General features: G+C 46.9%; 1 protein-coding gene across 1 annotated transcript in view; it reads right to left on the bottom strand.

The window, feature by feature from the left end:
* The window catches only part of LOC127005597 (chorion peroxidase-like), a 61,509-nt gene that overhangs the window by 23,428 nt on the left and 16,945 nt on the right, over positions 1–21,136 (bottom strand). Inside the window, exons 4-6 of the mRNA XM_050874550.1 lie at positions 17,073–17,377; positions 3,444–3,638; positions 2,819–3,010 (exon numbers count right to left, since the gene is read on the bottom strand). Coding sequence (XP_050730507.1) covers positions 2,819–3,010; positions 3,444–3,638; positions 17,073–17,377 — 692 coding nt within the window. The remainder of the gene's footprint in view (positions 1–2,818; positions 3,011–3,443; positions 3,639–17,072; positions 17,378–21,136) is intronic.

The raw sequence follows: 21,136 nt of genomic DNA, 5'->3' as shown, positions 1-21,136 counted from the left end.
GAGCTGCTGGCGGTGGTGAAGAGTCTCGAGCACTTCCACCCGTACCTATACGGCGCTGAGTTCACCGTCCGGACCGACCACGCTGCCCTGCAGTGGTTGAAGACGCTGAAGGCGCCGGAGGGTCAGCTGGCGAGGTGGTTGGGGCGTCTCGAGCAGTACAACTATCGCATCGTCCACCGCCCGGGTCGTGTCCACTGCAACGCTGACAGTCTGAGTCGACGCCCGTGTGAGGCTGGCTGCTCACACTGTACCCAGAAGGACTCTGACCCTCTGTGCCTCCGCCTGCAGGTGCTAGCGGGCGTCGCTGAGGGGGATGACAAGTGGCGTAAGGCGCAGCGTGAGGACGCTGATCTCGCTCCCATCATCCAGTGGCTCGAGGCTGGCGGGGGGCAGTGGCGGTGGAGAGCCCCGCCACCAAGTGCCTAGTAGATCAGTGGGAAACTTTGCGAGTAGACGAGAGAGGTGTGTTAGTAAAGCGCTGGGTGGCGTTGAGCGGCGTGGGTGGTGACGCGTGGGTTGTGTTAGTGCCCCGAGCCTTGCGCGCTGAGGTGCTGAGGGAGTTACATGCCGGACTTACCAGTGGCCACTTGGGCGAGAAAAAGACCCTGTGCCGTCTCCGTCAACGCTTCTACTGGGTGGGAATGCGAAGTGACGTGTCCGAGTGGTGTAGAGCGTGTGACGTGTGCAGTGCAAAGAAGGGCCCCGCCAAGAGAAACCGAGCTCCGTTACAGGTGTACTGCGTTGGGGCGCCCATGGAGCGGGTGGCCGTGGACATTGCCGGCCCGCTGCCTCTCACGCCACGGGGTAACCGGTACATCTGTGTGGTGATGGACTATTTCACCAACCACGAGGCCGAGACCGTGGCGGGCGTGCTGGTGAATGAATTCTTTACCCGGTTTGGTGTACCCGCGGAACTGCACTCTGACCAAGGCCGTGAGTTTGAGTCCCGAGTGTTCCGGGAGTGTTGCGAGCTGTTGGGGGTGCGCAAGACCCGGACGACGCCCCTCCATCCGCAGTCTGACGGCATGGTGGAGCGCTTCAATCGGACCCTTGCGCAACAGCTGGATTGCGGGGAAGGCCAAGAAGACTGGGACGTCAAGCTGCCCGCTATGTTGATGGCGTACCGGTCCGCTGTGCATGAGGCAACGGACTACACGCCCGCCCGCCTCATGTTCGGCCGGGAGCTTAGGCTACCGGTGGATTTGGCCACGGGGCGGCCCCCCGACGTGAGCCTGCCCACCGTCACCTCTGGCTTCGCAGCGGCACTGCAGGAAACCCTGGCTGAGGTGCACCGACGCGTACGGGGCAAGCTCAAGGTGGCAGGCCAGGCCATGAAGGAGACATACGACCGGCGCATGAGGGACGTGAGGTACTCCGTGGGTGACAGAGTGTGGCTGCATAACCCCCGCCGTAAACGAGGGCTCTCGCCGAAGCTACAGAGCCCCTGGGAGGGGCCGTACACGGTGGTGGCAGCCCTCTCTGACGTCACCTACCGGATCCGACGGGGACGAAAGCGCCCGTCTGTTGTCCACGCGGACCGGCTGTGGCGTTACCACGGTCCAGGGCGCTACTCCTGGGGCCACGGCGAGGAAGGAGAGGACGTAGGCCCCAGCAGCAGCGACGAGGACGTGTCGGAGGTTGACCAAGGGCCGAACGAGAACATGGGCGGTGCGGGCGAAGCGGCAGATGTCAGTGACAACCCTGAGCAAGGACTTGGGGCCGACGACGCCGCTCTGGGTGCCACCGCCTGCCTGCCGCCGCCCGCATCCCAGCGGCGCCCTCGGCGAGAGAGGCGTCGGCCGGGATGGTTAAGAGACTTTAGTGATGTCCCAGGGGACTGATTAGTTTGATTAATTTCATGTTTTGTTTGTTGAATGTTGGGGCAGCCGGGTCGACTGCCTTCTGAAGGGGGAGATAGTGTTACGAATGTGCTGTACGTGAATGATTGTATGTGTAATGTGAGGAAATTGTAGCATGATGCAATGTTAGCTCAGCATGGTGCAACTCTACTTGTTGGGACAGGAGAGACAGAGGGGAGCCCGGGGCCTCCGGCCGCCGGGCAGGAAGTGCTGAGTCGGCAGAGTGGAGTTGCGAGCGAGAGGCGCTGAGGGGAGTGGAGAAGACGCATGTCTGGGCTTGAGTGTTGAGCTGCTCCGCTCGCGAGCTGTGTGCATCCGTGTGTGCGTGTCTGCCGTGCCCCTGTACTGTGCCTGATTAACTGTTCTGTGCCCTTGAAAGTTGCTGTACTGTGTGAGGAACCTGTCATTAAACTAGAACTTAGTGTTGAACGTGTATCCTTTGTGCCCTGCCTCGTTCCCTCCTCCCTCGGTGTTCAGTGTGGGCCAGTGACTGGTGCCCGTGTGGTTGTTCGGGATTACGCCACCTGCCTGCCCTTGTATGGTGTGTGGTAGGGGTAATAATATATATATATATATATATATATATATATATATATATATATATATATATATATATATATATATATATATATATATATATATATATATATATATATATATATATATATATATATATATATAATACCTGTAAACTTTCAGCATAACGGATGCCAAATCTTAATAAATCTTTTAACTATTATTATTATTATTATTATTATTATTATTATTATTATTATTATTATTATTATTATTATTATTATTATAATACAGACATACATATACACAGACTTACAGGCATACGTAAAAACAGACAGCCAGGCATCCACTTGACTTTATGGAGTGGTATTGCCTTTGCATGTGCTCCACCTCGACTTACAAACAGACACACATACACAGACGTACACACGTCCCGTACGTACCCACGAGACACCCGCGGCTGGCCACCAGGGAGCGGACGAACCTCATGCACGTGCGGTCCTCGGCGGCGGACAGCGGGTCGCCGGACACGTCGATGGGCTGGCAGTCCTGGCCGGGGTCGTGGCGCGTGTCGTGGTGCACGCCGGCGTCGCAGCAGGGCACGGGCATCAGCTTCCCGTCACCCTTCCCCTGCACTATTGAAGGGACGGGAAGAGTGGCACGAGGGAAGGGACTGGGTTAGCTCACTCATTCTCACGCTACATTGGTTTCCATGCATTTTCACTTCACTGGTTTTAGTTCCGTTGGATTTATTGAGTTTCTTTGTTTGACATCACTTTTTATCAGCTTTCTATACAATAATAAAATTCAAATGGCAGCCTTATATGTATTTTTTACAATGATCAGGGTCAGAGGGGTAGTTTATTATAGCCTGCCATAAAAATTTTGTTTTCTTTACCTTTATTTTATGGGAAACTATGGAGATAAACGTTAAAACTGTGATAACTTATGGGACATATTTCAGCAAGAACAGACAGACAGATACAGACCGATACACAGACAGACATACAGGCCGACACACAGACAGACACACAGACAGACACACAGACAGACACACAGACACTTTACCTGCCGCCTCGGGGGTGTGGACAAGGTCGTGATCCATGAACTGCCCCCACTGCATCAACATGAGGGAAGGCTTGAGCGGACCCACCCCCAGCCCCCGCCCCGCCGCCCCCGCCTGCTGCATACCCAGGCTCACGGCGCGGGGGGACGGCAGGCTGTGCAGGCCCACCCGACCCTCCCCCCGCATCGTGTCCACACCTGAAAATATAACATCATAACACACCTGGATAGATTTGTTGATTAAGTGTAGGTGAAGGGGAGAAGGGGATAGGCTTTAGTGAAGAGGGGTGATGTGTGTATGGGAGGGGTGATGTATGTATGGGAGGGGTGATGTGTGTATGGGAGGGGTGATGTATGTATGGGAGGGGTGATGTGTGTATGGGAGGGGTGATGTGTGGGAGGGGTGATGTGTGTATGGGAGGGGTGATGTGTGTATGGGAGGGGTGATGTGTGTATGGGAGGGGTGATGTCTGTATGGGAGGGGTGATGTATGTATGAGAGGGTGATGTGTGTGGGAGGGGTGATGTGTGGGAGGGTGATGTGTGTATGGGAGGGTGATGTGTATGGGATTGGTGATGTATGTATGGGAGGGGTGATATGTGTGTATGGGAGGGGTGATGTGTGTATGGGAGGGGTGATGCGTGTATGGAAGGGGTGATGTGTGTATGGGAGGGGTGATGTGTGTATGGGAGGGGTGATGTGTGTATGGGAGGGGTGATGTATGTATGGGAGGGGTGATGTGTGTATGGGAGGGGTGATGTATGTATGGGAGGGGTGATCTGTGTATGGGAGGGGTGATGTGTGTATGGGAGGGGTGATGTATGCATGGGAGGGGTGATGTGTGTATGGGAGGGGTGATGTGTGTATGGGAGGGGTGTTGCATGTATGGGAGGGGTGATGTGTATGGGAGGGGTGATGTGTGTATGGGAGGGGTAATGTATGTATGGGAGGGGTGATGTGTGTATGGAAGGGGTGATGTGTGTATGGGAGGGGTGATGTGTGTGGGAGGGTGATGTATGTATGGGAGGGGTGATGTGTATGGGAGGGTGATGTGTGTATGGGAGGGTGATGTGTGTATGGGAGGGTGATGTGTGTATGGGAGGGTGATGTGTGTGGGAGGGTGATGTGTGTATGGGGTGATGTATGTATGTGAGGGGTGATGTGTATGGGAGGGTGATGTGTGTATGGGAGGGGTGATGTGTATGGGAGGGTGATGTATGTATGGGAGGGGTGATGTATGTATGAGAGGGGTGATGTGTGTATGAGAGGGGTGATGTATGTATGGGACGGGTGATGTATGTATGGGAGGGTGATGTGTGTGTATGGTGGGGTGATGTATGTATGGGAGGGTGATGTGTGTATGGGAGGGTGATGTGTGTATGGGAGGGTGATGTGTATGGGAGGGTGATGTATGTATGGGGGGGGTGATGTGTGTATGGGAGGGGTGATGTGTGTATGGGAGGGGTGATGTGTGTATGGGAGGGGTGATGTGTGTATGGGAAGGGTGATGTATGTATGGGAGGTGTGATGTGTGTATGGGAGGGTGATGTATGTATGGGGGGTGATGTGTATGGGAGGGGTGATGTGTGTATGGGAGGGGTGATGTGTGTATGGGAGGGGTGATGTATGTATGGGAGGGGTGATGTGTGTATGGGAGGGGTGATGTATGTATGGGAGGGGTGATGTGTGTATGGGAGGGGTGATGTGTGTATGGGAGGGGTGATGTTTGTATGGGGGGTGATGTGTATGGGAGGGGTGATGTGTGTATGGGAGGGGTGATGTGTGTATGGGAGGGGTGATGTGTGTATGGGAGGGGTGATGTGTGTATGGGAGGGGTGATGTATGTATGGGAGGGGTGATGTGTGTATGGCGTGATTTGAGAAGTGAAAGAAAGTAAAAAGTGACGGAAAAATAGAGTGATGTATGTATGGGAGGGGTGATGTGTGTATGGGAAGGGTGATGTATGTATGGGAGGGGTGATGTGTGTATGGCGTGATTTGAGAAGTGAAAAAAAGTAAAAAGTGACGGAAAAATAGAGTGAAAAAGAGTGAAAGAGAGTGATGTGTGTGTGGGGATGAGATTATATGGAAGAAGGGGATGTTTGAAGGGGGAAGGAAGCGTATGTGTGTGGAGGGGGGGGGGGGCAGGGGAGGAAGGGACTGTGAGTTTGTGTGAGTAGAGGGGGAGGAATGAGCCGTGTGTATGGGTGTGTGTGTGTGTGTGTGTGTGTGTGTGTTTCATATGTTTATTTCACAAAGAATAGTTCATCATACACCAAATTCTATTATACAAAAAATACACACACACTAATTTCTCCCCTTCCCTTATACATCAACAAACAAAACCATTAAATCTATAAACTCGAACATGAAAGTAAAATGAGGAATATGAGATCGAGAGGGAAAAAAGAAAATGACGCCTCGGGAGCAGCACCTGAACGACTAATTAATGACGCACCTGTCGAACCCCGCCAGGTGACCCCGCTACCTGTGGCCTTGACGGAGACAGAGACGGAGACAGACAAACACATAACTCTCAAAGACGGGCACACAGACAGACATACAGACAGGCAGACATGCAAACACACACTGATATACACTAAAACAGACAGACAGACAGAAAAAGACACACATACAGACATACAAGCACATACACACAGACAGACAGACAGACACACATAACTCTCAAAGACGGGAACAGACAGACATACAGACAGGCAGACATGCAAACATACACAAACAGACATACACTAAAACAGACAGACACACAGAAAAAGACACACATCCAGACACACAAACACAGACACACACACAGACAGACAGACACACAGCAGGGTTACCAGGTCTGTCCTTTTTTGAGATCTGGTTGTCCATTCTTTTTTTTTTTTTTTTACAGCAGAGGAGTCAGTTCAAGGGCATAAAAGAAGGTAACAAATGTGAAAAAAAAGCCCGCTACTCACTGCTCCTAAAAAGAGTTAAGGGAGTGGCCGAAAGATGGGTCAGTTTCGGGAGGGGAGGTGTTCTGAGACAAAAAAGGAATAGCCTGAACATATCCTTTTCTGTCTGTCTTCTTTCAAACGTTAGCTATATAATTCTCGGCACAATATACCACGTACAAATTGATTCATGTATATGGTTTAGATTAGAGGTATGGGGAGAATCGGGTTAGACATGTGAGGTACCGTCCACTGACTTGTCTTGTACTAGTATTGGACAGGAAGAGACAATCACACACACACACACAAAGTTGGATAATTGCAGACACGGAGACGGGACCACACGAGCGTAAAGCCCAGGCCCTGTAAAATTACAACTTGATAAATACAACTACTATACATTTCAGCGGCGGACAAACGCTGTTTTTCGCAAATATCTCCTAAATGAATCGTTGGATCAGTATGATATTTCAGCACACTACAATTAACATCCGGACCTAATTTATGGCTGACATACCACATTACTATATGTGTTATGTGAGGAGTTTACTCGTGAAAAATAACACAAACCCGACGAGTCATGTTGACGCATTCGAAGGAAACTGTGCCCCCCCTCCCAACACCCTCCCAAACTATTCCTGACCACAACTACTTCTCCCCCTTCTCGCTCTCATTATTCCTCCTCTTCTCCCCGTAGCTCCTCGCCTCCCTCGTCACTCTTGTGTCCCTCCCCATTTCTCCCATCACTGTATTACATATTATAATGTTATGTAGGTGTATATGTATAGATATGATTATTAACTAAGAGCATGGTACAATTCCATGGAGGCAAGACGTATTTCACGTTGATAATTGCTGTACAACACCTGGGTGCGCCTCGGCAGTTAATGAGTTATACCCTGCCTCTACAAGTCATAGCCTCGGACTGAGGGATGGTGTGAGTAGGGGGTGAAGAGGGAAACGAGGAGGGGGATACTGCGATATTGGGGTAGGGAAGGAGTGGTCTGGGGGTTGTTCGGGGCGTTGGTGGAGGGGTTAGACGAGTACCCCACACTCGTCCTATTCTGTATAACACCTTAGATATGATGACTGGATTAGGCTTAATATCAGTCAGTAAACTCTTCACATAACACACAGAGTAATGTTGTATGTTAGCCATAAATTAGGTCCGGATGTTAATTGTAGTGTGCTGAAATATCATACTGATCCAACGATTCGTTTAGGAGATGTTCGGGAAAAATAGCGTTTGTCCGCCGCTGATATGTATAGTAGGTAGGTAAACGCGCGCACACACACACACACACACACACACACACACACCTGCTTCCTTCTACTATTCACTACCCGAGTTAATTGTAATTGGTGAGTCATCCTTTCTGCCTCCACTCACTGCCCCGCGTTTAAACTACTGAAGACCACAAGCACTTCCTCCTCCTCCTCCTCGTCGCCGCCACGCCCACGCCCACGCCCACGCCCTCACACACTTAGCCACACTCTGATAACCTCGCACACCCACCCCACCACACTCATCCTTAGGTTTAGGTTATTCCCTTTCATTTCTCTCTCTCTCTCTCTCTCTCTCTCTCTCTCTCTCTCTCTCTCTCTCTCTCTCTCTCTCTCTCTCTCTCTCTCTCTCTCTCTCTCTCTCTCTCTCTCTCTCTCTCTCTCTCTCTCTCTCTCTCTCTCTCTCTCTCTCTTCCCTTCTTCCTGTTCCTTTTATATTCCATTTTTTGTTTTTTTCACTTAATTTTTTTTTTTGTTTCTGTTCCTTACCCTCATTTTCCATCACGTCTCTCTTTATATATTTCAATTACAACCTCTTACATGCTCTGTTCTTCTCTTCCCTTTCCTTTTCCTTCTTTCCTTTCCTCCCCACTTCCTTCTTTTTTCCTTTCCTCCTCCTTTTTACCCTTCCACCTCGCCTTTCCCTTTCCATCTCTTCTCTGAACTTTCTTTTTCCCTTCCTCTCCATTTTCACCTCCCACCTCTCCTTTCCCTTCCCTTCTCTTCTCTTTCTCCTTCTTCTTCTCTTCTTCCTTTTCTTCCTCTTCCTTTTCTCTCCCACTTTTCCTCTCCCTTTCCTTCTCTTCTCTTTCTCCTTCTTCTCTTCTTCCTTCTCTTCCTTTTCTCTCCCACTTTTCCCTTCCCTTCTCTTTTCTTCTCTACCTCTCCCTTTCCTTCCCTTCTCTCCTCTCTACCTTCTCTCCCTTCTCCTTCCCTCCCTTGACCTGCTTCTTCCCACGGTACAGATACGAATGCATGGGAGAGGTAAGGAAACGAAAGGAAAAGGGAAAATATAGCTTGAGAAAGTATCGTGAAATGGGTTCCTTCCTTCCTTCCCTTCTTTTCATCCTTGCTTCCGTTCCATTTTTCATCTTCCTATCCTCCCTCCGTTCCTTGACCTCCTTTCTTTTGCTCCCTTCTGACCCTTCTTCCTGGCTGGTCTATTACTGATTTTTGTTTTTATTGGGTTTTTTAATTAATGCTGTCCCGGTTTTGACTTAATTGTCTTTCCATCTCTTCCTCCTGTTCTTCTTTCGTGTTCCTTATTCTTCGTTTTGAATATACGCGTTTTTTTTTCTTTTCTTCTTAATTGTCTTTCCACCTGCTTCTTAATTGCCTTTCCTTCGCTTCCTCCTGTTCTTCTTCCGTGTTCTTGTTTTTCGTTTTGTATATACGCATTTTTTTTCTTTTCTTCCTTTTTTTTCTTTTTGGTTCTTCCCCCGTTTTTTTTTATTTTCGGTCTTTTAATGTTTTTTTTACTCCTTTATTCTTCCTTTTCTTCTTTCTTTCATGCTCTCCACGTCTTTATTTTTCGTTTGTCACTTGTTTTTATTCTGTCTTCTCTCTCTCTCTCTCTCTCTCTCTCTCTCTCTCCCTTCATATAAGATTTTTTTACATTAATAATCTTGTCCTCATTATCTATATTATTTTTTTTTTCCCCTGTCGATCTTTCAGTAAGTATTTGTGTTATTCTTTTAATTTGCGCTTTTAATATTTATCAGTCCTCGTCTTATCAACCGCCTTCCTTCATTGTTATTCCCCCCATTCGTGTTCTCCTTCCTCTGTCCTTTGTCTGTCTGTCTGTTTGTGTGTGTGTCTCAGTTTCTTTTTCTTTCTTTCTTTTTCTTTCGTTCTTTTTTCTTGCCTTATTTTGGTTTCTTTTTCTTTCATTTTTTCCTTCTTTCTTTTTCTGTCTGTCTGTCTGTCTGCATGTGTCTGTCTGTGTTTGAGTCTCCATATCTGTGTATCTGTCTCTGTCTGTATTTTTGTGTCTATTTCTGTGTCTTGTATGTCTGTTTGTCTATCTGTCTGTCTGTCTGTCTGTCTCGCCGCGGGTCTTTCCCAAGTAATTTCATGGACCTCTTTCCTGTCATATTTAAGTGGTCCTGTCTAGTCATTCTCTCTCTCTCTCTCTCTCTCTCTCTCTCTCTCTCTCTCTCTCTCTCTCTCTCTCTCTCTCTCTCTCTCTCTCTCTCTCTCTCTCTCTCTCTCTCTCACGCAATTTTTGTCTATTTTCTTCCTTTTCCCCCTTTATCTTTTTTTTTCCATTCCTCCCTTCCTTCTTTTCCTTTATCACCTCCTATTGTATCTACTGTCCTCCTCCTCCTCCTCCTCCTCCTCCTGTTCCTCCTCCTGCTCCTCCTCCTCCTCCTCCTCCTTCATTCCTAATCTTCTTCATCTCTCCCCGACATAGATTTCTGTCTCCTGTTATTCTTTCCTTTTCCTCCTTATCTCCTTACTTTCCTCCTCCCCTCCTCCTCCATCTATCCCTTTCCTTCTTCCTCTATCTTCCTCTCCTCCTCCTTTCTTCCATCTTTTACTCTCACTGCATTTTTCTCTCCCCTTCCTTGCTCTCCCCCCTACTCCTTCTTCCTCGTCTCTCCTCTTCCTCCTGGACTAGACTTCCGGTGACTTCGGAGACATTTAAGGACGAAAGGGAAGAAAGGAGAAGTGGAGGAAGGGAAGGAGGGAGTGACGGAGGGAAGGAAGGGGGGAGGAGAGGAGGGAGGGAAGGCGGGAGGTAGGGAAGGAGGAAGGGAGGTAGGAATCGAAGGAGTGACGGAGGGGGGGAGGGGGGTATCAAAGGAGTATAAAGGGGCTCTCACACATTCCCGGTCCCGATCGTCCCCGATGACTCCCGATAAGTTGGTTGCCGGTCGACCGGCTGTAAGATCGGGGATTGTCGGCGGCAGACCGCCGGTCTACCGCCGGTCGACCCTTAGGACCGTAGACGCAGCCGACCACCGCCGGTCAACTTTAAAATTTTCAAAGATATCGGCGATGCACCCGGTCGACCGGCGGTGTCGAAAAATATCGCCGGTCGACCGGCGGTCGACCGGCGGTCAACCGCGGACAACCCACGGCAGACCGGCGGCGGACCGGCGGTAGACCGGCGGTAGACCGCGAGTGAACACCTGTGGCTGACCTGGGGATTAGCAAGGAAGGAAGGAGGAAAATGAGGAGGAACAGGTAGGAGCGAGGGATGAAGAGAGAGAGGGAGATGAGATAAAGGAAACATGGAAGAGAAATGGGTGAAAGAGAAAAAATATATATATATATATATATATATATATATATATATATATATATATATATATATATATATATATATATATATATATGGAGAGAGAGAGAGAGAGAGAGAGAGAGAGAGAGAGAGAGAGAGAGAGAGAGTGTGTGTGTTTTATGCACACAAATGAATTTAGGTATGAAGCTGTTTATGAGGTAATTATAAATATATGTAAATGCAAAGAAAGTGTTTGCTCGTCGATGTGCCGCAGGTCTGCCGCCAGTAGACCGGTGGTCTGCCGCCGGCAGGCCGGCGGTCTACCGCCGACTGACCTGCTGCAGTCGCCGGTCGAAGAAATCGAAAATCGTATATGGTCGCCGGTCTACCGCAGGCAGACCGGCGGTAAGCCACCGGTTCCGGGATTATTGCCTATTTTGTCGGCGGTCAGGCCCCGATCGGCTTATCGGGAGTCATCGGGGACGATCGGGACCGGGACCGGGAATGTGTGAGAGCCGTGACGGAAGGAGAGAGGAAGGGAGGGTGAGAAGGAAGGAGGGAGGGAGAGATGAAAGGAGGGATAAGAGGGAAGGAGGAAGAGAGGGATTGAGAAAGAGAAGAATGAAAGGAAGAAGACAGGAAAGAGGGTGGGATGGAAGGAGGGGGGGAAGAGGAGAAGGAAGGATTGAGGGAGGGAGGGAATAATTGATGGACGGAAGGAAGGAGGGAGGAAGGAAGGAAGGACAACGGCCTCCAGAGCATTTCCGGTTTTTTGTCCTGGTATTGGTCGTTATTTTCGTGGTTATTTGTTTCTTTATCTTTTTATAGCTATTCCGATACATGTAATTAATTTTTCCTATTATCGTTTTATTTCTATTCATTCATGACTTCAATCAATCAATCGATGGGGGCGCGTCGCCTCGCCCACTCTATGACGCCCAGTCCGGGGGTCCCTCCGGGCAAGTGTCCATGCAGGGCCCTTCCCTTCCTGAGTACCTACCGGAAAGATCTATCGACTTGCTCAAGTCGAGAGCTCTGTGGGCGTCCCCTTGGCTTCCTCCCCTCAGAGTTCTCTCTCACAGATACAACCCGATGGGCAGGGTCGGCTTCAGGGTAACGTGCCACGTGCCCGTATAGCCGGAGGTGGCGTTGACGGACTATGCAGGTAAGATAATTATGTCGAATCAGTCTCACGGTGTAGTCGCCGGTTTGACACAAAGTCATTCCAGCAATATCCCATGATTCTGTGTAGACTGTACTAGACACTTATTACCAAAGGCGTCAATCCGCCTCTCCAAGTCGCTATTTAGTGTACATGTCTCACAGCCATAGAGTAAGACAGGGAGCACAAAGGACTTGAAGATCCAGATCTTTGTCCTTCTGCGCAGGTATCGACAACGCCATATACTCGTGTTGAGCGAGTCCGTAACACCGTGGGCCAGGCCAATCCGTCGTAAGAGTTCCTGGTGAGACTCACCGTTGTTATGAACTACACTACCAAGGTATGTGAAACTTCCTGAGATCTCAACGTCCTCGCCACACGCATGAACAGACTGTACTGTGTCTTTCAGCAAGCCTCCAAACACCTGTACCTTGGTCTTGGCCCAGGAGACCTCAAGTCCCAAGGGCTTCAGGTTGGTTATCATTTATCAGCATTATTTAAAACTTACTTTATTCATTATTTCTTCATCATTTACTCCTATTAATGTACTTCACTCATTTTCTCTCATCTTCCCCTTTCTCACCTCCCCTCACCTCCCTCTCACCTCCCCTTTCCACTCGTCCCTTCATTGCCCTTTTTCTCACATTTAACCTCCTTTCCTTCCCCCTCTTCTCCTCCTCTGTGCTCTCTTACCCACACTTCCTCTCCTATACTATATTTTTCCTTACTTTACCTTTCCACACCTACCTATCATTGTACACTATCCTTTCTTTGCCAATTATCGCTTTACCTGCTTCATCATTTACACCTGAATCACTAATGAGTTCGGTAATTTACTCGGTTACGTATTCGCTTCGCTTTTAATCGCGTCTGGTCTCGTTGTGGTTAGTTTAGTATTCATTTATGAGGAGCTGTCCGTCGGCTAATTGTGGGCAGATCAATATTGTGTACGAAGATCCATCGGTCGTCTTATTAGTGACTTCTTCCTCGCATTCTTCCTTCCATTATAAAAGATACACAAAAATAAGCGAGGATAGACAATCTCCACTTGACAATTTCCTCCTTTACAATTATCTATTCTTTTCGTTCATCTTATTATTTACTTCTTCCTCGCTACAAAGAACAGGCAATCTACAATCTCCTCCTATTTCCTTTCTATTTTTCTTCTCTTTCTTCTCTTTCCCTCTCTCCCTTTCACTCTTCCGCTTCTCTCTCCCTTCGTCCCTACACTCCCATTAGACTTCTTCCTCGCTACAAAGAACAGGCAATCTACAATCTCCTCCTATTTCCTTTCTGTTTTTCTTCTCTTTTTTCTATTTCTCTCTCTCTTTCACTCTTCCGCTTCTCTCTCCCTTCGCCTCTACACTCCCATTAGACTTCTTCCTCGCTACAAAGAACAGGCAATCTACAATCTCCTCCTATTTCCTCTCTATTTTTCTTCCCGTGTCTTCTATTTCCCTCTCTCTTTCACTCCGCTTCTCTCTCCCTTCGCCTCTACACTCCCATTAAACTTCTTCCTCGCTACAAAGAACAGGCAATCTGCAGTCTCCTCCTATTTCCTTTCTATTTTTCTTCTCTTCTATTTTTATCTCTCTTTCACTCCGTTTCTCTCTCCCTTCGCCTCTACACTCCCATTAAACTTCTTCCTCGCTACAAAGAACAGGCAATGCCTTGTATGGGCCTACCGTCCTCTTGCAAACTCATGCTCTTATGTTTTAATGTTCTGATGCCTTCACCGAGCATAACTATTTAAACCTCGCAATCGTATTAAAATCAGTTATCACCCGCTTTGTTGATTCATCCACGACCGACTTTGTCAACCAATATGCTCTCTCTACCTCCTTCATCATCCATCCCTCCCTCCCTCCCTCTCACGAACCTCCTCTTTCCATTCACCTCATCTCCCTTCCCCTCCCCTTCCTCCCTAATACGCCTTTCCTATTTTTGTTCTTATATAGATTCCCTCGAATCAGTAAACATATGAATGATTAAAATGCTCCAAGGATTCAGATTTTACATCGAGAAAAATTTAAAACCTTAACTTACACTCTTTTAAAGACGTAGACTTCGAGGAGATGCAAATGAGGTTTCTGAATAGGTTAAAGGGATTGGCAAGGGAGTTCCTGATGAAACACGTATATAAAAATATATAAAAAACGCAGATAAAAGAACAAACAACAACGGATACAAGTTAGATGAATTAAGGTTGAGGAAGGAAATGGCAAAGGATTTTTTCACGAACAGGTGGCAGGTGAACGGCACAAAATGGCCAGACACCATTGAAAGATTTCAGTAGAGGTTAGACACATTTATTGCCGGGAAGGGAGTTTGGCGAATCATTCCCAGGAGGTGCCGTGTGTACGCCGCCTGGCCTCCTGTGGTCTGCATAATATGCAGACCACAGGAGGCCAGTCTGCAGAAGGATATATTATCCTTATGCACCCTCCTGTAAATAGTGGTTATGTCGACGGCTTCGCACACTTCGGAGCTTTTTTTCTCCCTATAGCTATCTTGCGCTGGTTTATCCTAGAGCCCCCCCCCCCTCCCCCTTAGGTAACAGTGGGGAGGGCTTCTTGGTTAGTTTGGTGTAAAGAACTTTAAAAGCCTTAACAACGCAGTGATTTGCGCCCTTAAAGGTATGTCATTCAACTTTAGACTCGGGACCATGCAATGTCAACTCCAAGCTGCCCAAAACGCCGTGTCCGAAACCGAGGTGACGTGTTAAGTCGAACCCCTACACACGTGTATCCACTACCTGGACCAATGGCAAACAAAACCCACTACGAGCTCCTGGGCGTGAAGCCCGAGGCCACCCTGCAGGAGATCAAGAAAGCCTACCACCGCCTCGCCCTCAAAATTCACCCTGACAAGAACCCGAATGACGCGAACGCTAAGACAAAATTCCAGCAGCTGCAGCAGGTGATGGAGACGCTCTCCGACCCCGACTCACGGGCCCGATACGACGCAAAAATAAGGAGCACGGCCAGTCAGGCCAAGGCTCCGGGGAGGAAGCCTTCCTACTCGGCCTCTTCTTCTTCGGCTTCCTCCTCCTCGCACGCGTCCTCCTCCTACCACTCCTCCTCCTCCTCTGAAGGCTCCTTTTCAACACCGAAATCTAAATCAAAATCGTTTCACAAAAATAAACAGAAAAGAAACAAGGAGACTGAAGTAGGCTCGACGGCCTACATGTGGCACCTCCTATTTCCCTTCAGATATAAGACGATCGCAATAGACAACACCTCGCCCAAGGAGAAGAAGGCCAGGAAGAGGAAGCGGTACCGGCAAAACAAGAAGAAGGCGGCGTCGTTTCACTAAGAAGGGACGCCGGGATAGCAAACAGGAGTGAGGCGTCAGGAAGACTTTTGAATCTATATCATTCTATCAGTTCTCTCTTTTTCCTTTCTTACTAACTCATTCATTATGTTTCCCAGTTCTATATTTAGCATTAGTTAGACCTCATCTTGATTATGCGGTTCAGTTTGGTCACCTTACTATAGAATGGATATCAAAATGTTAGAATCGGTGTAGAGGAGGATGACTAAGATGATTCAGGGGTTGAGAAACTTGCCATACGAAGAAAGACTCAAACAGTTAAACTTGCATTCTCTATAAAGGCGAAGGGTGCGTGGAGTCATGATCGAGGTTTATAAATGGATGAAGGGCTTTAATAAGGGAGACATTCATAAGGTTTTGTTGGTAAGAGAACCGGGTAGGACACGAAGTAATGGGTTTAAACTGGATAAATTCAGATTCAACAGGGACACAGGCAAAAATTGGCGTACTAACAGAGTGGTGGATGAGTGGAATAGGCTGAGGAGTCATGTGGTGAGTGCCAATACAATTGTCCCATTCAAAAATAGATTAGATAAATTCATGGACAGTGATATTAGGTGGGGTTAGATACACGGGAGCTTAGGGTCAAAGGAGCTGCCTCGTACCTCTTCAGACTCCTACGTTCTTATGTTGAGTTCCCTCCCTTCACCTCACCTTCTTCCTTCCCTTCTTTTCCATACTCATTCCTCTCCTCCTCCTTTACTTTTCTCCTCTCTGTTTTCTTCCTCACCCATATTTAGGCTACTCTCCTTTTCTTCCCTCCCTCCTCCTCCCTTAACCTCCCTTCTTTCTTCCTCATTCCTCTCCTCCTTCCTTCTTTTCTCCTCTCCTGTTTTCTTCCTCACCCATATTTAGGCTACTCTCTTTTCTTCCTCCTCCTCCTCCCTTAACCTCCTTCTTCCCCTTCCTCCCATCTCCTCTCCGCCCTTCCCTTCCCTTCTTTTCCATACTCATTCCTCTCCTCCTCCTTTACTTTTCTCCTCTCTGTTTTCTTCCTCACCCATATTTAGGCTACTCTTCTTTTCTTTCCTCCCTCCTCCTCCCTTAACCTCCCTTCTCTTCCCCTTCCTCCCATCTCCTCTCCTCCCTTCCCCTCCCTTCCCTTCCCTTCTTTTCCATACTCATTCCTCTCCTCCTCCTTTCCTTTTCTCCTCTCCCTTTTCTTCCTCACCCATATTAAGGCTACTCTTCTTTTCTTTCCTCCCTCCTCCTCCCTTAACCTCCCTTCTCTTCCTCTTCCTCCCATCTCCTCTCCTCCCTTCCTCTCCCTTCCTCCTTCCTCCTCCTCCTTCTTAACTCCCTTCTCTTCCCTTCCTCCCATCTCTCTCCCTTCCCTTCCCTTCTTTTCTATACTCATTCCTCTCCTCCTCCTTTCCTTTTCTCCTCTCCCTTTTCTTCCTCACCCATATTAAGGTTACTCTTCTTTTCTTTCCTCCCTCCTCCTCCCTTAACCTCCCTTCTCTTCCCCTTCCTCCCATCTCCTCTCCTCCCTTCCTCTCCCTTCCCTTCCCTTCTTTTCTATACTCATTCCTCTCCTCCTCCTTTCCTTTTCTCCTCTCCCTTTTCTTCCTCACCCATATTAAGGTTACTCTTCTTTTCTTTCCTCCCTCCTCCTCCCTTAACCTCCCTTCTCTTCCTCATCCTCCCATCTCCTCCTCTCCTTCTCCCTTCCCTGTTCCCCCCCTCACTCACCGTTCTCGTAGGCAGGCGCGAGGTACCTGACGAAGGGAGTCCTGGCGGCGCCCCACGAAGGGTTCAGAAGGTTATTACAGGTCCCGTCGGAGGTGCGGAAGGGCGCTGAGAGGTCGCAGGAGAGGACGACCTGGGCTGAGAGACCTTCCAGCTCCCCCTCCGTCCCGTACCTCCCCTTCAAGGTCGCCCTCTTCGTCGCCGTCGTCATGCACTCCGGGATGACGACTTGCCTGCAGATATCGGTGTCGAGTTGCTTGTTGAGGTCTTCCAAGGATGGCTGGACTTGGGCGAGGCTGATGTTGAACCTGCAGAAGGGGAAGGGGAAGGAGGTGAAGATGAGGACGTGGGTGGATGGAGAGGGAAAGGAGATGGGTGTGAAAGGAGGAACAGGAAGAATAGATGGATGGAGAGGGAGAGGAGGTGGACGAATGGAGGAAGGAGAGAGAAGGGAAAGGAAGGGAAGGAGAAAGATGACTGGGAAGGAAGAGAGAAAGTAAGAATGGGGGAGGGAGGAAGGAGAAGCAGGCATGGAGGAGAGAGAAAACGAGTATTAGAAGAAGGGAATAGAAAAGAATAATGTGAAAGAGAGGAAGGGAAAGGAAGAATGAATGGAGGAAGAAGGAAAGAGAGGGAAGGAAGAATGGAGGAAAGAGGAAAGAAAAAAATTGAAGAAATGAGGAAGGAGAAGAAAGAATGAAGCAGGGAAGAAGGACATGGGAGGAAGAATGAAAGACGGCAGAAAAGGAAGATTAAAGAGTGGAGAGAAAAGGTAGAATGAAAAGAGGAAGAAGAAGAACGAATGGAGGAGGGAGAGACAAAAATAGGGAGAATGGAGGAGAGAGGAAGAAAAGGAAGAATGACGGAGGGGGAAAGCGAAGAGCGAGAAAGGAAAAGAAAGATTGAAGGAAGGAAGGAGAAGGAAGAATGGAGGAAGGAGAAGAATGCATGGAAGAAGAAGGAAGGAGAAGAATGCATGGAAGAAGAAGGAAGGAGAAGAATGAATGGAAAAAGAAGGAAGAAGAATACATGGAAGAAGAAGGAAGGAGAAGAATGAATAGAAGAAGAAGGAAGGAGAAGAATAAATGGAACAAGAAGGAAGGAGAAGAATGAATGGAAGAAGATGGAAGGAGAAGAATGCATGGAAGAAGAAGGAAGGGGAAGAATGAATGGAAGAAGAAGAAGGAAGGAGAAGAATGCATGGAAGAAGAAGGAAGGAGAAGAATGAATGGAAGAAGAAGAAGGAAGGAGAAGAATGAATGGAAGAAGAAGAAGGAAGGAGAAGAATGAATGGAAGAAGAAGGAAGGAGAAGAATGCATGGAAGAAGAAGGAAGGAGAAGAATGCATGGAAGAAGAAGGAAGGAGAAGAATGAATGGAAGAAGAAGGAAGGAGAAGAATGAATGGAAGAAGAAGGAAGGAGAAGAATGAATTGAAGAAGAAGGAAGGAGAAGAATGAATTGAAGAAGAAGGAAGGAGAAGAATACATGGAAGAAGAAGGAAGGAGAAGAATGAATGGAAGAAGAAGGAAGGAGAAGAATGAATGGAAGAAGAAGGAAGGAGAAGAGTGCATGGAAGAAGAAGGAAGGAGAAGAATGAATTGAAGAAGAAGGAAGGAGAAGAATGAATGGAAGAAGAAGGAAGGAGAAGATGAGGAGAATAAGAAAAGAGGAGAAAGGAGAAACCAGGAGAAGAATGAATGGAAGAAGAAGGAAGGAGAAGATGAGGAGAATAAGAAAAGAGGAGAAAGGAGAAACCAGGAGAAGAATGAATGGAAGAAGAAGGAAGGAGAAGAATGAATGGAAGAAGAAGGAAGGAGAAGAATGAATAGAAGAAGAAGGAAGGAGAAGAATGTATGGAAGAAGAAGGAAGGAGAAGATGAAGAGAATAAGAAAAGAGGAGAAAGGAGAAACCAGGAAGAAGGAAAATATCGAATGAGGGAAAGAAAGGAAGAAAAACGAGAGGAATAAAAAAGAGGAGGAAGAATAGATATATGTGAGAAAGAGAGAAGAAAAGGAGGAAGGGAAAAATCTAATACATCATAAAAAATACATATTGAAGATTTTGCAATACACGTTTGTTATGATACGCGGAGAGGAAGGGGGAGAAGGAGGAATGGTGGAGGGACGAAAGAGGAATAAGAAGAAATGGAAAAGGAAACAGGAGAATGTGAAAATAGTAAAGATAAAGAGGAGATGAGGAAGAAAAAGGAAACAGAAAAAAAGGAAAGCAGAAAAAAAGATGAAATAAGAAGGAAGAAAGAGATGAGGAAAGAAAAATAGACGGAAAAAAAAAGGAAAGCAGAGAAAAAGATAAAATAAGAGGAAGAGAGAAAAGAGAAGCGGGGATGGAAAAGGATGAAAAATAGAGCAAGGGAGAAGAGAAGAAATAAAGAGTAGAAAAAGAGGAAGGCTGAGGAATGAAAGATAAAGCAAAAGAAATAAAGAGGAGGGAGGAAGAGAAATGACTGAAGGAGAAAGGAATAAAAGGATAGAAAAATATGAATGATAGAGGAAGGGAGATGAAGAAGGAAAATGAAGTAGAAAAAAAGGGAAGCGAAAAAAATAAGAAATAGAAAGAAAGAAAGAGGAATAAGCAAGCTGAAAAAGACAGTTAAAGAAAAAGAGATGAGGAAGGAAAATAAAGTAGACAAATGGTAGACACAGGAAAGAAATATAAATAAGAAAATGAAGTAGAAAAAAGGGAACCAAAAATAAATAAGGAAAAGAAAGAAAGAGAGAGGAATAAGTAAGCTGAAAAAAAAAACGTTAAAGAAAGAGAGAAGAGGAAGGAAAAGAAAGTAGACAAATGGTAGACACAAGAAAGAAAGAGAAATCAGAAAATGAAGTAGAAAAAAGGAAGCAAAAAAAATAAGGAAAAGAAAGAGAGAGAGAGGAATAAGTAAGCTGAAAAAGACAGTTAAAGAAAGAGAGATGAGGAAGGAAAAGAAAGTAGACAAATGGTAGACACAGGAAAGAAATATAAATCAGAAAATGAGGTAGAAAAAAGGAAGCAAAAATAAATAAGGAAAAGAAAGAGAGAGAGAGGAATAAGCAAGCTGAAAAAGACCGTTAAAGAAAGAGAGAATGAATGGAAGAAGAAGGAAGGAGAAGAAAGAATGGAGGAGGGAGACAGGTGAAGGAAGGGGAGTAGAAAAAAAAACAGAGGAGGAAGGAAAATATTGAAGAAGAAGGGAAAGATGAAGAAAAGAGGAGAAAGGAGAAAGCAGGAGGAAGGAAAATATCGAGTGAGGGAAAGAAAGAAAGTAGACAAATGGTAGACATAGAAAAGAAAAGAAATCAGAAGAAGAAAAGGAAGGAGAATTGAAGCCGTACGCAATAGATAGACAAACAATAGACGAAATAACTCTACACTGAGGAGCTTCATGCAACAATAGGTGACATAATGGAAGTACTTGATGTATAGATTTCTTCTCCAATTCGAAGATATTTATTACAATGGAAGATTATATAAGAACCAATCACGCGACATAACCTTTCTTCCCCTCCTCCTCCTCCTCCTCCCCCTCCCCCTCTTCCTCTTCCTCTTCCTCTTCATCTTCATCTTTATCTTCCTCCTCCTCCTCCTCCTCTTCCGGTCTTCTCTTCTTCCCTCTTTCACTCTATTCTCCCTCCTCCTCCCTTCTTTATCATAACTCTCATCTCTCTCCAATCTCTCATCTCTCTTGTATCTCTTTCCTCCCTTATCTGTCTGTCTGTCTTTTCTTCCTTATGTCTCCTTCTCTTTCATTTCTTCTTCCTAATTCTACTTTTCTTCACTTTTCTATTCTTCCTCCTCTTCCTTTTACTTTTCTCTATCTTCCTTCTTTTCTTCTTCTTCTTCTTCTTCCTCTGTTTCCATTCTTTTCCTCTTCCTTTATTTTCTTTCTTTCCGCTTCCTTATTTCCCTCTTCCTTCTCTTCGTCTTTCTACTCTTAGTTTCTCGTCCCACTCTTAATTACTCCTACTCTTAATTATTGCGTACTACTTCAATTATTCTCCTTCCTTTCTTCTTCTGGTTTATATTTCTTTCCCGTGTCTACCATTTGTCTACTTTCTTTTCCTTCCT

This window comes from Eriocheir sinensis, chromosome 30 (assembly GCF_024679095.1).
Source record: "Eriocheir sinensis breed Jianghai 21 chromosome 30, ASM2467909v1, whole genome shotgun sequence".
NCBI classification, from domain to species: domain Eukaryota; kingdom Metazoa; phylum Arthropoda; class Malacostraca; order Decapoda; family Varunidae; genus Eriocheir; species Eriocheir sinensis.
The sequence above is the reverse complement of the archived record's forward strand: the minus strand, read 5'-3'. Positions and strand labels throughout refer to the sequence as shown.